Source organism: Marmota flaviventris, chromosome 6 (assembly GCF_047511675.1).
Source record: "Marmota flaviventris isolate mMarFla1 chromosome 6, mMarFla1.hap1, whole genome shotgun sequence".
Taxonomy (NCBI): Eukaryota; Metazoa; Chordata; class Mammalia; order Rodentia; family Sciuridae; genus Marmota; species Marmota flaviventris.
The window spans coordinates 121,797,194-121,814,758 of NC_092503.1; the positions used below are offsets into that span (position 1 = coordinate 121,797,194).

At 46.0% G+C, this 17,565-nt stretch overlaps 1 protein-coding gene across 2 annotated transcripts; it reads left to right on the forward strand.

The window, feature by feature from the left end:
• Window positions 1-1,681: 1,681 nt before the first annotated feature.
• Window positions 1,682-16,051, forward strand: Abhd16a (abhydrolase domain containing 16A, phospholipase). Of its 2 annotated transcripts, none has more exons than XM_027921893.2 (20): window positions 1,682-1,864; window positions 3,055-3,111; window positions 3,844-3,910; window positions 4,156-4,242; window positions 7,056-7,141; window positions 8,900-8,973; window positions 9,187-9,309; window positions 10,867-10,981; window positions 11,074-11,175; window positions 12,191-12,254; window positions 12,654-12,703; window positions 13,059-13,182; window positions 13,609-13,713; window positions 13,927-13,990; window positions 14,744-14,800; window positions 14,946-15,008; window positions 15,119-15,195; window positions 15,278-15,376; window positions 15,459-15,505; window positions 15,715-16,051. In XM_027921893.2, exons 1-20 carry the CDS (start codon window positions 1,733-1,735, stop codon window positions 15,796-15,798), a joined length of 1,677 nt encoding a protein of 558 aa, XP_027777694.1. In that variant the 5' UTR covers window positions 1,682-1,732; the 3' UTR covers window positions 15,799-16,051. The 2 variants fall into 2 exon arrangements, with proteins under 2 accessions (XP_027777694.1, XP_027777695.1); XM_027921894.1 differs by lacking the exon at window positions 3,844-3,910 and adding an exon at window positions 3,744-3,803 and having other exon boundaries at window positions 1,852-1,864.
• The last annotated feature ends 1,514 nt before the right edge of the window (window positions 16,052-17,565 follow it).

Genomic DNA, 17,565 nt, shown 5'->3' on the forward strand with positions numbered 1-17,565 from the left:
GGGGGGGGTGGGTACAGGGGATTAAACCCAGAGGGATTTTACCATTGAGTCACATCCCCATCCTTTTATTAATTTTTTTTTTTAAATTTTGAGACAGAGTCTTACTAAGTTGCTTAGGGCCTTACTAAGTTGCTGAGGCTGGCCTCAAACTTGCGATCCTCCTGCCTGAGCCTCCCAAGTTGCTGGGATTACAGGTATGGGGCACTGCTGCTGGCAAACTGTGGTATATTTACAGGATGGAACACTGGATAGTAAAGAGAACAAACACAGCCCTGCTATGAAGTTGAATCTCACAAGTGTCATCAGAGTAAAAGAAGTCAGACACAAAGAATATGTATTGTGTGATTTTTATTTATATACAGTAAAAAAAATGGAAAACAAATGTGTGGGTGAGAAATTCAGAGAGTGGAATATCTTGGGGTGGGGGGGGGCAGGTAGCAATTGGCAGGAATCCAGAGGTTCTTCTGGGTGCCATAATGATTTGTTCTTGATTTGGGTGCTGAATACATAGATTATTCACATCCATCCCTTTTTTTGTATATGTGTTTACTTCAATAAAAAACTAGAGTATATATATTATGTAGGTGTATGATACAATGAAAATAAAACAAATCTGTATATATGTTAAGAAAGAGAACATTACCATTTCAGTCAAAGTTACCTTATACTGTATACTATTTTAAATTTGGTCTTTGTCTTTCACTTGTTTTATTATTAAATTTTATGTGGTTTTGACTTTCATACAATGCTATCATGTTCTATTTTTCTTATGTGGTTTTCTTTCTTTCCCTGAACATGATGGTTTGTTGTGCAATTCCTCCATGCTTGAGAGTGATAATTCATTCATTAAAAAAAAAAAAAAACAAGTATTACACATACTTTAACAATGTTGTTTTCCTATGATCCTCCTATGGCTCTTCATTTACTTAAGCCTTTGTTTACCTAGTTCAATAACTTTGTTTTTAAATATTTTTTTTAGTTGTAAATGGACCTTTATTTTATTTATTTATATGTGGTGCTGAGATTTTAACCCAGTGCCTCATACATGCTAGGCAAGTGCTTCACCACTGAGCTACAATCCAGACTTCAATAACTTTTTAATATTTTTTTTCTCATAAAAATCTAGCATTTCTTTTATTACCTATACTGCTAGACACCTTATCTTTTTTATAGCTCTTGTCAAGTGCTCCTAATCTTGTGTTTAGTTAGTTACTGGCACTAGGGACTGAACCCAGGAGCACTTTACCACTGAACTACATCCCCAGCTCCTTTTATTTACTTACTTATTTTGATACGGGGTCTCGCCAAATTACTAAGGCCTCCCTAAATTCCTGAGGTTAGTCTTGAACTTGCGATCCTGCCTCGGTGTCCTAACTTGTTGGGATTACAGATGTGTGCCACAAGGCCGGCAAGTACTCCTAATCTTCTCCAGGGTTTCTGCTATCACTCTAGAGTCTGTTCATATTAGAAAATAGAAAGAATGATTTAACAATTCCGGACAATTTTCTAACTTTCCCCGTTGCAAACGCTTCCTATTAATTTCTGACCATTGCTGTACCCGTAGGTCCAACAGCGCGAAACCCTTCCCAGTAAGCGCTGAGAAAGTCCCGACTCGGCACGAGGCGGAGCCGGTACGTGTTGACGTCAAGGGCACGCAACACCTCAGAGGCAGGGGAGGGCGGGGCCAGTAGGGGGACCTGCTGCTGGAAGAGCAGCGGCCCGAGCCGGGGCCATGGCGAAGCTACTGAGCTGCGTCCTCGGCCCCCGGCTCTACAAAATCTACCGGGAGAGGGACTCAGAAAGGGCCCCATCCAGCGTCCCTGAGACTCCAACTTCAGTCACTAATCCCCCTACCAGCTCCTGGGTGAGTCGAGTTCCTCCCTGGTCAAGAACATGGTACAGCCCAAACCTTTTACGGCCTTTGCTCCCCAGAAGTGCCCACTGTTGGAAATAAGGGGAGTCTGCTTGTCAAGCCGGTTGTCCGAAAAGTCTGCGCTGTTTGTGTTTCCAGGGTTCAAGTCACGCCTATGGACTACCCGCCTTCTCTCTTCATCGTTGTTTGAGCACTGCTTTCTCATTCCACTACCAGTCTTTGCTTTTTCCTCCCCGCATCCCCCCCCCACCCCATCTGTCATGGTTCATGCCGGCCCCACTTGGGTCTCAAGTCCTGCAAGAGACCCTGTGCGATTGGGGATCCGGTGGATTTTGCCGTCATACTCCCAATTTCTTCTTCGGTTTCCTTTGGTGCCTCTCCGGGCTTTGTTTATTTTTCCCTTTAACCTGGCATTGAGTTTCAAAATGACTTCTGCGCATCATGTATCTGCCTATCATGTATCTGCCGTTCTTCCCCCAACACACACACCCTCCAAACCTAGCCTGGAGACCCCAGGGTCATTGCATTTACGAAATCTGCGGGTAGTGATAGGCTATTCCCCTATTCTCTTCCTTTTATTGTTAGTCTCAAGTTATGTTTACTAACCTCTACAAACTGCCCACTCCTAGCCACATTCTTTCTTTTCTTTTTAAATATTTTATTTTTTAGTTGTAGTTGGACATAATACCATTATTTTATTTATTTTTATGTGGTACAGAGGATCGAACCCAGGGTCTCGCACCTGCTGGGCGAGTGCTCTACCACTGAGCCACATCCCCAGCCCCACATTCTTTCTTAATCAACCTACTCTTATTTCTGTTGCTCTTCTTTCCCTCTTAGAATTGTCATGGTGTCTTTCCTTTCTTCTCACTAACCCTGCTCCCTGTAGGGACATGCTCAACCCATTTGCAACTGGGTTGTGAAAAAGAAGCAAAAGTTGCCCAATACTGCTTTCACTTTTGCTTATAAGTCCAGCACCCTGAGCTTGTTCTCATGGTCAAGGATGGGAAATCATGTTCAGGGTGGGGGTGGGGAAGAAAGTCTTTTGTAGAGGCTAGGAGTGTCTCAAGAGAAATAGCCAAGCAGGCTAGAACCAAAGGATGCATATTAGGGCTTTTGAAAGGGAAGAGGTAAGACTTTTTAATGGTCAGGGTCCTTAATGGGGCCATCTATTTTGGCAGGATACATACTATCAGCCCCGTGCCCTGGAGAAACATGCGGACAGCATCCTGGCACTGGTATGTCTACCCCAGTATCTGCTATTCACTGCATCTTTTCAGACCCAGCTGCCCTCTTGAACTTACTCTTCCCCAGGCCTGGGAGAAAGCAGTGCCCCTGGGGGTTGAGGGTGCTCTGAGCTTTGCTGCAGACCTTTCCAACACACACACACAGACACACTCTCAAGCGTGTACAGTTGGCACTCCCCTTTGTATGAAGCAAAACTTTCTCTGGGGAAGCCTAAACCCTGAGGAAAACATGTTTACTCTTGGGACCATCTGCAGGTGCTAAGTCCTGCAGTCCCCTGTGACCTGTCCTCCCTGGCAACTAACCTCTTTGGCTGCAGAGACAGCTGTTCTCTTTGGCAGGGTTCCTATGGTGACGTTTGTGCATCTCTGGTCCCTGGGGACCAGGCCAGGGACTGTCCTGAGCAGGGCAAATTGAAAAGACTTGATTAACTGGAGTATTTAGAGACTGGTCTTTAAATGTGATGAGATTTTGTCTGGGAATGATTAGAGGAATAAAATAGAATCTGCACCTAGTTTTCCCAGCCTGCATTATGCTATGATGCCCTACCTTTCAACAAATATTAAGCACTTTCTGTGTGCATGATGTCATCCACAGAATAGATACTTGATATGATATTCCTCAGGTTATCTACCTTGCTCAGAGTCCAGGCCTGGAAATGGTAGACCTGTATGCATGTGTGCATGTGAGTATATTGATTGCTTGTCCCTATCTCTCTGCTGCAGGCTTCAGTCTTCTGGTCCATCTCTTATTACTCCTCTCCCTTCGCCTTCTTCTACTTGTACAGGAAAGGTCAGTGTGGTTTCAAAGGTGGTGGGGTAGGAAATGGGCAGGTTGTTGGCAGGTGAACCACCCCCCTAAAGAGGAAAGAGAACCTGTGAGGATGGCTTGGCTTCCCTCTTCCATCAGGCATATATTCTTCCTCTCAGGGTGTGGCTATTCCAAAGAGAGGTGTTGGGGGAGATTGGGGGCTAGTGGGGAAGAAGAGCTGAGGAGCACTGTGGAGAGCTTCTCATATCATCCCTCTCCCCTCCCAGGTTACTTGAGTTTGTCCAAAGTGGTACCGTTTTCTCACTATGCTGGGACATTGCTGCTGCTACTGGCAGGCGTGGCCTGCCTCCGAGGTAGGTGGAGAGGAAGCCTAGTTTGGATTTATCCATCACTGGGTAAATACTAAGTTATTTTTGCGAATACAGTTTGGTGCTGGGTCCTGAGGGGGAATAACCATGGATGGTCTAAAGCACAATCTTTTCCCTAAGGAGCTAGAGAAATTCCTGCACAAGTATAAATAAGAATATAGCATGCATCATTTATAATAATCCTATTGGAAACACCTCCAATGGTCATGACATATAGGATGGATAAATAATACTTTATGGTATAACCATAGAACACTACACAGCAATGCAAATGAACAAACTATATCTACACTTACTGCAGATGAATCTTACAAACATATGAAGTGGAAGAAGTGCACCACGATTTGATGTATGTAGTATGTTTTCACTTATATAAAATTTAAAAGGAATACTTATGTATGTGATAAGTCACTCAAAAGAACAAGGGCATGCTTATTTTGAAAGTAAGGTGAATGATTCCCTGGGGTGGAGGAATACAGGATGGGAAGACTCCTGACTGGAAGTGGCTCTCTTTATCTTGAACTGGGTGATAGTCACATCAATGTTTACTTTGTAGGGTCTTTTTTTTTTTTTTTTTGCGGGGGGATATCCAGGAGTGTTAGACCACTGAGCTACATCCCTAGCCCTTTTTATCTTTTATTTTAAGATAGCATCTTTTTAAGTTACCCAGCTGGCCTCAGTCTCTTGAGTAGCTGGGATTATAGGTGTGTGCCACCACACCTCACTTGCTTTGCATTTTTTAATCTGAATGTGTGTTTTATGTATATATGTTACATCTTATTAGTAAAAAACAAAACAAAACGGCAAAACAAATCATTGAGACTTGGTGGGTACATATTAATGACCAACAGGTGAGGGAGATGCTTCAGAGTGGAGATGTGGGGTTGGGGCTGGATGGTTACAGTTGGGGTCACTCAGGAGAGGGCCCCCTGCCTGAGGCATTCTTACCCCTGATTTCTGTTTGGCTGGGCTCCCTCCTCTGAGTGACTTTTCCTGACCACTTGTCTCAAAAGTAGCTTATACTACTCAAGTTTCATCTTATTTTTTTATTTATTTTTAATTTAGAAAAAAACCAAAAATCTAGAGAACAAAATATTTTAAATATTACAATGCTTGTGTTTTTTGCTATTTGCCTTGGTTACCTTTTTTGGGGAGGCGGGTACCAGGGATTAAGCTCAGGGGCACTCAACCACTGAGACACATCCCCAGCCCTTTTTGTATTTGATTTAGAGACAGGGTCTCACTGAGTTGCTTAGTGCCTCACTGCTGCTGAGGTTGGCTTTGAACTCTTGAAGTTCCTGCCCCAGCCTCCCAAACCACTGGGATTACAGGCGTGCACCACCACACCCAGTTTATTACCTTTTTTTTTTTAATCTTTATTTTATTTATTCATTTTTATGTGTTGCTGAGGATCGAACCCATCGCCTCACATGTGCTAGGCAAGTGCTCTACCACTGAGCCAGAATCTCAACCCTGGTCTGTTACTTTTGTTAATAAAATATCAAAGCATTACAGTGGACTTGTATTTGCCATTGGAATCCTCCCAGCCCCACTTCCTCTTTGCCCAGAAATAATCATAGTTCATCTGGTGGACTATGATCTGGTCCATATTTTTGTACTTTTATGAATAATATACCTTCTTTTATCAAATCTAAGCTAACATTCATTGAAAAATGTATATTAATTTTAGAGTTTTCAAATGTTAAAACAATTCTTCTTAGAATCTATGAAATATGGTAAGAATCTGTAAACAATACAGTGTGATTTTGTGCATTTTACATTTTTGGCATAGGTGGCATTGCTCCATACAAATCATTCTGTATCTTGCTTCTTTTCTCATTGTCATATTGTTCAGGGGCATTACCCTTGAAAAAGTTCTAGTTCATTCTGGTTTTATTGTTGTTGTAGCACTTAGACCATTCTGACAATTTTTTTAAAAGTTTATTGACTTTTCCCGGTTCCACCTCACCCCATCAGAATGCCAGCTCTGTGAAGCAGGGAGCTATGCATCTCATTTCCTGCCTGTCTCCCCTGGGTGGAACAGTCCCTGGCATACAACACCTGCCAGGTCAGTGAGCAGTAAGGAGAAAAGTTGGGATTTGATATTTCTCAGCAGTAAGGGAGAGTGGATGTGATCCTGAAGGGGGAGAGGAGTCAGCACTGAGAATTGCTGCCCTTCCCAATGGGAAGGAGAAAAGAGGCAGGAGAGAGGCAGTGTGGGAATCCTAAGGAAGCTAGGGCAAGCCCAGGAAGCAATGGAAGAAGGAATCTGGAGGGACAGGAAGAATGCTGAGTGGAGCAATTGAAGAGAATAAGGACAGAGGAAGGGTACATAGATTCAGTGATTAGATAATTATGGGCAAGGGCAAGAGAGTGTGAAGCCAGATGGCAAGGGTTAGAACATACAGAAAGCAAGCACTGGAGAAGTCTGGAAGGGAAAAGTCAGGAATCCTGATGTTAGCAAAAGGGAAGAGTAAGGTTGGGTGACAGTGTTTTAAGACCAAGGAGAATGAACATTCTGAAAGATGGAAGCTAGCTAGTCTATAAAGAAACAAAATGAATCTCCAGCACTGAAAGAAAAAAATAGACAAACTGAAGAAGCTAAGGAATTGAAGAATTCTTTAGCCTTTTGCTGGATGTGGAAGAAGGAGGAAGGTCTGTTTCCCGACATTGTAGGCTCTCAGTTCCTTTTTCTCTTACCTTTCCTTCCAGGGCCTTCTTACCCATCTCTCCCTAAGACCAAGACATCTTCCTTCCTTGTTTTCCCAATAAACTACTTCCTGTCCTCTCTCTGCCAGGCATTGGCCGCTGGACCAACCCCCAATACCGGCAGTTTATCACCATCTTAGAAGCAACACATCGGAACCAGTCTGCAGAAAATAAGGTGAGAAGTTCTAGGAAAGGTGTCAGACAACATACCCTGCTAGCAGCTTCCTCAGCTGCCCCCAGAGCTCCAGGCACCAGCTTCTGCCAGGAGGAGGTGGTGTGCTTTGCCACCCACCACACTGGGTCTTTGCCTGCATATATTGCTGTGTCCTTTCCCTACTCCATAAATGAACTGTCCTCGCTATCACTTCTTATGAATATTCTGTTAGAACAACCCTCTTCCTCTCCACTTTCAATCCACAAGAATTGTCTAAAGGTAGAAACATTCATAATATTTCTTTCTTCTTCTTCTTCTTCTTTTTTTTTTTTTTTGCAGTACTGGGGATTAAATTCAGCATCTCAGAGATGTTAGGCAAGCGCTTGTACTACTGAGCTACATCCCCAGCCCTCCATAATGTTTCTTGGGAGAGTTTTCTATCACAGCAACTCAGTTCTATAAATATTTGTTTTTGTTGTATGCATTGAACACCATGCTAGCTTTGTTTGGGGATGGGACAAGATGGACAGGCATAGCCACTCCTGTGCCCGAGAGCACAGCGTGGCTCCAGGAGGCAGAAAAGCCAGGGCACAGTGTCCTTGAAGTTGTGCCAGGTTTGCCAGTGCTGGAGTGTGATTATCTTTGAGAAGGGGCTATGGGGCCCCATGAAGCTCCTTCCTGTTTCTGGGATCAGATAGCTATGATTACCATCATTGCCTTGATGATTACTCCATACCACCATTTATGGAGCTGTGTAATAATGCTCTGTACCTTGCCACTGTTCTGAGACATTTTGCATAATGCATATGTCCTTTCTAATTCTCATAACAGCTGTGTGAGGTAGCATAATTACCCTCATTTGTATATCTGAAGAAACATAGGCAAAGAGAGAGGTTAAGTGACTTGTGCAGAGTCACAGAGCAAGGAAGTGGCTGAGTCTAGATTTGAGAGCAGATCTGAACAAAGCCTGGCTGAAATTGGCTTTTCTTCATTTTGTTTTGTTTTGTCATTTATATTTTTGTACAATTTTTATATTGCTCTCTCTTAGTCAAGTTATTTTTGAAAATATCAAAAATTTCTCTGACAGGAGGAAAAAAAAACCTCCTCAAAATAGAGAGCCGGAGCTCTGGGGGTGGGGGAGGAACACAGTACAGCATGAAGATGCAGCTCCCATTGCCCGCAGAAAGCATGTGGGCTAACACAGCAGGGTGACCAGAGGCACAGATGGTCTGTGTAGCAGAACTGGCCCCTGGCTTCAGGAGTCGAAGAGAGGGAGCTGGCTGTGTGAATGGAATAGTCAGAGCTTTTTTTCCAGAATAGAGCCCACTGTGGTGACTTCCCTCCTGACACTCAGCCATGAGACCATCAGTTTGATCTGCTGGGGGATTTATGAGCCACCAAGATGGCACCATTTAAGGCATCCAGGTAGAGAAGGGAATGTGACCAGCCAATGGGCCCCCACTCTCTATATCTGAAGCACCTGCTAGGGGTGGGTCAGTCTTAGATTCTTTAAAAAGAAAAGTTAGTTTCCTTGTCTGGAAGAGGGAAGATGGGTCAGCACTGATGCTCAAATAAGACACCTGTATTTCCCAATTGTTCTAGTCATAGTAGAGTTTCCATCTGAGAACTTGGAGGGTGCTGACCTCCACTTGGTCTCCTGTGACGTGTGGAGGCCAGGCCTGTGGATGACAAGGATGTTGAGGGTGGATGGGGACCACCCACCCTCAGTTCTGAATCCCCCTTTTCCTCTCCAACTCTTTCATACCCTGCTCACCACAGAGGCAGCTTGCCAACTACAACTTTGACTTCAGGAGCTGGCCAATTGACTTCCACTGGGAAGAACCCAGTAGTCGGTGAGACCCCCAGTCCTCTTACTCTATCCCTTCCTTGGAACTGTCTCAGATAATCCCTGTACTGCTTGTCCCTGCCCTCCATCCCCTCTCAGGTCCCAGTGCCTGTCTTCTAGTGCCACCTTCTCATTCCTAGACCCCCACCTTTCTCTGGACCTCAGATATCCAGCTTTCTTTTCTTGACCCTATCTTCCCTTACTTCTTTCTGTTTCTCAGGAAGGAGTCTCGAGGGGGCCCTTCCCGCCGGGGTGTGGCCCTACTTCGCCCAGAGCCCCTACACAGGGGAACAGCAGACACCCTCCTCAATCGTGTTAAGAAACTGCCTTGTCAGATCACCAGGTGGGACATGATGCGGGAGGGAGGCCAGCAGGGTGGAGAGGACATGGGGTAAGGATCCTAGGACTGGTACTCCATCATAAAATGGCTGTCATTTATTGATTGGGCCTAGGGCCAAGTGCTTGTGTGTATCATTTGTAGTGAAGAAGTTTTTATCCACATTATGTGTGAAGAAAATACTCAGAGAGGACCAAAATCTCACAGGTGAAGAACTGGGATATTAACACAGCTCTGTCTGACACTAAAGCTCTTTCAGTGTGACTGAGAAGGAACAGTGGGGTTGGGGGTGGAAAGGAAACACATCATCTGTAGCTGGAGCAGGCTCTAGTGCACTTCTGTGTAACCATCCTGGCTGCTTCGTTCCTTGGTTCTTCCACCCTGGCCCTTGGCCCCACTGTGCCTCAGTTTCTGCATCTGTGAGTAGCCTGCCTTATAGAGTTGTTGGGGAGAATAAGTAGGATAACATTTCTGAAAGATTCATACCTTGCCTGGGTGCCTGTGCCAAGTAAGTCTTAGTTTATTGATGACAGAATAACAACAGCAACCACTCATATCTTACAGCAAAGCAGATGCTGGGCATTTTCTTTAGTGGGGAGATGGGGCATTTTCTAGAATACTAAGGAAGGGGTTGGACTAAGGGGTTGATTGTTGACAGTGTGCTGATCAGTAGATGGGCAAGCCAGATTTGAGGACTTGTTTTTGAGGTACTTGAGAGGCCTCACGCCTGCCAGGAAAGCGCTTTACCACTGACCCTTATCCCCAACCCCTCAGATTTGAGGTTTTGAAGGGGATGCTAGAGAGTTTGTGAGACATTCTGGGGCTGTCCAACTTCAAGGTTAACTGGAAATTGTCAATCATCTTTTTCAGGAATAGCACCTACCATATCTTATCTGTCTAGATTAGAAAGTTTGTTCAATAATTATTTATTAAGCGCCTACTCTACAGTGCTTTAGGTACCTCCTATGTGGCAAGTACTGGGCATATTGCATTATACAAAATAGCCAGGTCCCTGCCCTGATGGAGTTTGTGGTCTAGTTTGATGTCTTTCAAACTATGGATTTTGACCCACTAGTCAATCTTTTTTTTTTTTTTTTTTAAAGAGAGAGAGAATTTTTTTAATATTTATTTTTTAGTTTTCAGTGGACACAACATCTTTATTTTTATGTGGTGCTGAGGATCGAACCCAGCGCCCCGCGCATGCCAGTCGAGCGCATTACCACTTGAGCCACATCCCCAGCCCTTAGATGTGTTTTTAACAGTGATATTTTCAATTTACAATGATTTTGTTGGGCTGTAACCACCTTATAAGTTGAGCATCTGTGTATATATGTATACAGTGGGCCACAGTAGAAAATGTATATATTTACAATTCTTGCAGTTAAAAAAAAGTTTCAAAAACACCAACCTAGCACATATATTATTTCATTAAGTCCTGAAAGAGGATTGTGAAGCTGTGAAGGTCAGTGGTGAAGCAGGCTCACCATTCTGACAATGCTAGAGCTGAGTCAATATCCAGGCCCCACTGGGGACTTGGGGTTCATTAATCCATGTTTCCTACAGCTACCTGGTGGCACACACTTTGGGGCGCCGGATGCTATATCCAGGCTCTGTATACCTGCTCCAGAAGGCCCTCATGCCTGTGCTGCTCCAGGGCCAGGCCCGGTTGGTGGAAGAGGTGAGGCCCCCTGTCTTGCCCCCTGCTGGCCCTTCTCTTCCCCAGAGATGTAGCCTCTTGCTCCTCACAACCTGGCCATTACATCTTCCTAGTGTAATGGCCGCCGGGCAAAGCTGCTGGCCTGTGATGGCAATGAGATTGACACCATGTTTGTGGATCGGCGGGGGACAGCTGAGCCCCAGGGACAGAAGCTGGTGAGAGACCACAGGGACCAAAGGTGGTGTGCGGGGAGGGCAGTAGAGGCTCAGGGGACCCCAGTCATACAGACTTTCCCTATGGCATCAGAGTGGGGAATAATCCAAGCTGTACCCTAAAGCCCTCTATAGAAAAACCCTAAGACAGGGAAATACAAGTTCAAAAAATAATTATCATAGTTGTCACCACCAAGAACATTTATTCCATGTAAGACATATATTGTAATCTTCTTAACAATCCTGTGAGATAGGTACTATTCACGTTAGCCCATTTTTATAGATGATGAAACTGAGGCACAGAATAACTTTCCTAGCTCATACAGTTAGTAAGTGGTAGCATTGTATGTGGATTCAGGCAGCCTGGCTCCAAAGTCTCCTGCTTCCATGAAGGAGCTCTGGAAAGAGCACTGACCCAGGAATCTAGGAGTTAGGTTCTAGGGCTAACTCTGCCTGCTATGGGAGTTCATGCAGGACCCACCATCTCCGGGCTTCAACTTGGGACACCATGGAACTAGAGTTTATCTAATTAAAAGATTAAAGCCCAATGAAGGAGAAGGAGAAGGAAAGCAGTAGGCATGCCACAAAACAGGGACAGGTACAAAACAGACCAAAAGCTATGAAGGAAAGAAAATTCAGGCTCTGGGAGTGTAGCTCAGTGATAGAGCATTTGTGAGGCTTTGGGTTCAGTTTCCAGTGTGCTTGTGTGATCCATAATCCCATCCTCTCCTAAGAGCAACCTACCTGGTGGCCTCCCAAGGGAAAATGGACATTGTACTGGGTGGTGGAGCGATCCAACTTGAGTCATCTTCCTCTGAGGGTCCAGTTTGCCAAGCATTTGTAGTCACTTTGCCTCTCATCTTATGGACTTTGTGGAATGATAAGTTTTTATTCACCTCAAAAAAGAATAAGAACTTCCCTTTCCTCTTCCCTACACAGCTCTTCTCAGGCTGCCCTCCCTGTTCATGTGGGAATTTCCAGTGGATCTCTGAGCCCTGCCTTTCTGTCTCTTTCCTAGGTGATCTGCTGTGAGGGGAATGCCGGGTTCTATGAGGTGGGCTGTGTCTCCACGCCCCTGGAAGGTAGGCCATGGCTCAGCCCTCTTATTTCTGCTCTTTGGACTGGAATATACCTACCGCTCACACTGCTCTGATCTTCCCAGAACTAACCTTTACTTTCTCAGAGTGAGGTCTCAGTCTCTCACTTTGGGGGAAAAGTCCACTCCCCATTTGTTTTGAGAATCATATATTGTTCCCCTTTTCCGTATCCGCTACCTTTATTATGCTCTTCATTCTGTTCCACCACACAGTCATATATCTTTCCCTTCTGCTGCCTCAGAGTCTTTGGCATCATCTCCTTATCCTGGGAAGGCATGGAGCAATTTGCCTCTGAGTTTGGAGGGTACTTCTGCTGTCTTTCCCTCAAGGACAGAGAGGGGCATGGACCATGAGGTTTCAGTCCCTTCTCCCCTTGTGTTACAGCTGGATATTCAGTCCTGGGCTGGAATCATCCTGGCTTTGCTGGAAGCACGGTGAGACCCTCTTTGCAATCCCTTTCTTTTCCAGAATTAATTCTGGTGAGCTACTGGAGGGGAAGAAATGGGATGCAATTTCTGTGGGGCCTTCCATTCACTGAGGCTAGATGCTGAGGGCTGGGAGGCTGTAAATGTGAAGGCAGCATGGGAGCTGCCCCCCCCCACACACACACAGTTGGGGGCTGGCTGAAAGGCAGTGGATCTCAAACATTGTCCTCTCCCACCACCTTTTTCTTCCACATCTTCTCTGTTGCAGGGTGGCTGTAGGAAGGGTCCATATTAGGAGGATGCAGGTGGCAGGTGAGCTGGCCTTTGGTGTGACCCCCTCCTGCCTTTGCCCTTCCTCCTACAGGGGGTGCCTTTTCCTCAGAATGAAGCCAACGCCATGGATGTGGTGGTCCAGTTTGCCATCCACCGCCTGGGTTTCCAGCCCCAGGACATTATCATCTACGCCTGGTCCATTGGTGGCTTCACTGGTACCAGTTTTCTTTCCACACGCCACTGTAGACACATTCATGCCCCCCACCTAGGAGAGGTGGGGAAATACACCAATGGCTCTGGATGGGGGTAGAGGCTCAAGGAAGAAGAGGGAGGAGTTAAAAATCTCTAGGTGGGCCCAGGAGTAGATATCTAGTTGTATAAACTTCACCTTTCCTTCCTTCCTTGAAGTAGCCGAGGGTCCTTGGTGGGCAGTTCAGGGAAAGAGTATGTTCTGCCTACTGTCTTTCCATGCACTTGGATATCTTCTTCTCCAGATTGTGCCCTGGCCAAGTGAAGTGGGGTTTAAGGAAAGACCAGGGGATAACATCCTGGCTAGGGTGGGGTTGGCCCATGGGATGAGGGTGTGTATGGTAGGCAAGAGCATCTCTCAGTCCTTGCCTTCTTTCTTGTTCTGCTACTAGCCACATGGGCAGCTATGTCCTACCCAGATGTAAGTGCTGTGATCCTGGATGCCTCCTTTGATGACCTGGTACCCTTGGCTTTGAAGGTCATGCCAGACAGCTGGAGTGAGTGCAGCTCCCAGGACTGTCATTCCAGGGAAGGGGTGGGCTGGAATTAGGAGCTATTCTAACTGGAGATAGTTTTCATTTGTGTGCGTGGGAAGAATTAGGAAGGCTCAGCCCTCTTATTTCTGCTCAGTTTTTTCCTGTGAACAGTGGGGATCTCTTGTTGGGCAAGGTCTTTGTCACTGCTATTCCTTCACCTTTATCCCACTCTAGGGGGCCTGGTGACCAGGACTGTGAGGCAGCATCTCAATCTAAACAATGCAGAACAATTGTGCAGGTGAGGGCAGGCAAGTGTCCAGCATCTCACTCACCCCCATTACCCACCAACCCATACCACAGCACTGTTGGGCATTAATACACTGAAAATAGCCCTACATGGAAAGCTGGCAAATAGCCACTGCCCCATGAGTTACCCTGTCACACCCAGTCACACCTCAAATCCCCTGAGACCCTGAACTTCCTCATGATCTGGCAGTCAATGGATTAGGGCCTGGCAGAGCAGGGCTCCCCCCACTCAAGATCAAACTAAGCAATGCCTGCCTGCCTTTCTTTCTCTCTTTCTTCTTTCTTTAATTATGGGAATGGAACCCAGGGCACTCTACCACTGAGCTACATCTCATCCTTTTTATATTTTATTTTTTTAGTTTTTGTAGTTGTAGATGGACAGAATGCCTTTATTTGTTTATTTTTATGTGATACTAAGGATCAAACCCAGTGCCTCACACATGCTAGGCAAGTGCTCTGCCACTGAGCTACAGCCTCACCCCCTTTGTTTTTATTTTTGAGACAGGGTCTCACTAACTTGCCGAGGGCCTCACTAAATTGCTAAGGCTGGCCTCAAACTTGTGATCCTCTTGCCTCAGCCTCTGCAGACACTTGGATTATAGGCATGTACCACCATGTCCTGACTGCCATGCCCATTTTAAATATTCTGACCTCACTCCTGGGTGAAGGCTAGCTTAGGATGGGGGTAGACAAGTTGTTACTTTTCTCCATCTGAGCTTTCCTTCCCTGCTGCTCTGTCCTGAAGGTACCAGGGCCCCGTGCTACTGATCCGGAGAACCAAGGATGAGATCATCACCACGACGTGAGTGCTTCAGAGCCTCTGCCCTCCCCAGACCTCAGAGATGGCTAGAAGTTGCCCCTGCCACCTCTGCCTACCAGAAACACAGCTTTTCAGATCCTTCCTTCCCAACCTCCAGCCCCTCCAGAGTAATTCTTCTCATCCTCAGGGTTCCTGAAGACATCATGTCCAACCGAGGCAATGACCTCCTTCTGAAGTTCCTGCAGTTTCGGTGAGAGCTGGTAGATGGGGATAGACACTAGCATGGGGAGGGAGGGAAGTTTTGGGGTGAAGAGTGAAGTGAAATCAGTCCTAACCTCCTGTCTTGGTGCTTCTCTGTAGGTATCCTCGTGTGATGGCAGAGGAAGGCCTTCGTGTGGTGAGGCAGTGGTTGGAGGCCTCCTCACAGCTGGAAGAAGGTAAGAGGTACCTGATAAGGCTTGTGGCAGGGGCCTAATAAGGCCAGGTTGCTTATAGGTTTTCATTTCTCTCCCTGAACAGCCTCTATTTATAGCCGATGGGAGGTGGAAGAGGACTGGTGTCTGTCTGTCCTCCGTTCCTACCAGGCAGAACATGGGCCTGACTTCCCCTGGAGTGTGGGTAAGGAGGGCAAGTGAGGAGAGTCCAAGAAGGGGCTGAATACCTAAGCACCTGGCCAGGTTTAAGTGCCTCTTCTCTGCAGGGGAGGACATGAGTGCAGATGGACGGCGGCAGCTGGCTCTGTTTTTGGTGAGCTCAGTGAGAAGCAGTGGAAGGGGACTGAATGGAAGGGGTCACATATAGAGTTTGGGGACAGGGGATCCCTTGTAAGCAATAGAAGTGGCAGCTTTCATAGAGTGGTGAATTTGGAGGGTGGAGGATGGGAAGTGAGGAGGGTGTCCAATGGCTTCTGCTGCCTATGGTGCTCTGTACCCACTTGCCCCACCCCCTTTCCTCAGGCTCGGAAGCATCTGCACAATTTTGAGGCCACACACTGCACCCCACTTCCTGCCCAGAACTTCCAGATGCCCTGGCACCTCTAGGGACCACATTGGAACACATGGAAGAACAGGATGGGGGAGACATGAGGGAGGACCCTCTTATTCGTGATTCTCTATGTTCATGTTGCTGTTTGTAGTTTGTGGAAAGTGGGGGACCATCCCCCTCCTTACCACAGTTCCTCTTGCACGTTTCCCCTCATTCACGTGACAGCACCTAACCTTCCCCTATACATATCCTGCATTAAATGAATGGATTATTCCTAATAATTAATATAAAAAGGTATTTTTTCTACTATCTGGCTAATTGTGTGACTTCACAGATGTTCAGCTAGGGGATGGTACTGGGGAGAGCAGAGGCCCCAAAGGGCCAGGCTTTGTGAAAACCATAACTCCAGACAATCAGCTTAACTTTCCCCATCTCTGTGTACCCCTTGGCCTTCAACCACAATCTGAGCTGTCCTCATGCAGCAGGTCCCAAAGCCTAACCTTTCCCTGGAGTGCCTAGGGTTATCACAGCTGTACAGCTTCCCTAGCTTCTCCTTCCTCCTTCCTCGGTCTCTCCTGCATACCACAGCCCTAGGAGCCTGTGGTTGCCCCCTCTAACTTATAACCTGTTTACAAAGTGTTTTCTAGTATTTGATTTCACCTATTCAACTTCTCTGCTGATTTCCAGGTCCAGTTTGTATGGTGTCACTCTCAGCCCCTACAGCCATCCTTGCTCAGCTCTTCTCATCCCAACAGGGAGTGAGAAGCAGTCTGTTCTCTCTTGGAGTCTTATGCAGCAGAACCTGTCCACTTTCCTCACCATGTCATCAAAACTGTCCTCCCAGTTTTGCAGTTCAACACAGAGCTTGCCAGGGACCTTAATGCCAGGAGCCAAGGACACCTGTCTTCCCAGAGCCATGCTTTATCTTTTGGATAGCTCTGTTAGAAAATTCTTAGGTTAGTCAGATCCAGTAGTGCATACCTGTAATCCCAATGGCTCAGGAGGTTAAGGCAGATGATGGATCTGAAGTTTAAGGCTATCATGAGCAACTTAGGGATACCATGTCTCAAAAAGGGGTGAGTATATAGCTTAGTGGTAGAATGACCCTGGGTTCAATCCTCAATACTGCAAATAATAATAATAATAATAATAATAATAACGGAAAAGAAGGAAAGAAAAATAAAAGTTGTTAGATTTAACCTGAGGAAATCAATTCCCCAAAATTTCTAATCCTTGGACCTTATGTAACAGAATATATTCCTCTTCCATCCAACAGTTTGTGGCTTGGCTACCTTCTACCCTCAGAAACTTCTGTTTTTCAGATGATATACCCAAAGTTTACTATACTACCTAGTAACCATCGTTAGGTATAAGATGCTTAACATGAGTGAAAATGTTCTGATGTTCTAGTTATAGTCTCTGGCTGATTTCTGTGTCTTCTCCAACTCCAATGCATGACCCTCCTCTAATCTGGGGGTCAGAGGCTGTGTCTGTCCCAGCAGCTCAGCAACTCCTTAAGAGGGTATTCCCAGTCTCCACAGGAAAGGGAGATCTGAGATGTATCAGGTGATATGGGCCTGAAATTTGGGGTTAGAGGGGAGGTGACTATAATTCCAGAATGCTGTGCCTTTTGCAAGTTTGATCCTGACACCCTTCTCCTCTGTCTCATCCCAGGGGGTAATGGGATGGGAAGCGTGGAACAGGAAGCTGTGGGACCAGCTGCATGGTTCTGAATCTCACTCTCCCAGATGCATCAGGACAGTTAATCTCTTGGAAACAAAGACTTTGTTCAGCCAAGGAAACCTTCTTAAGTGCAAATAGGG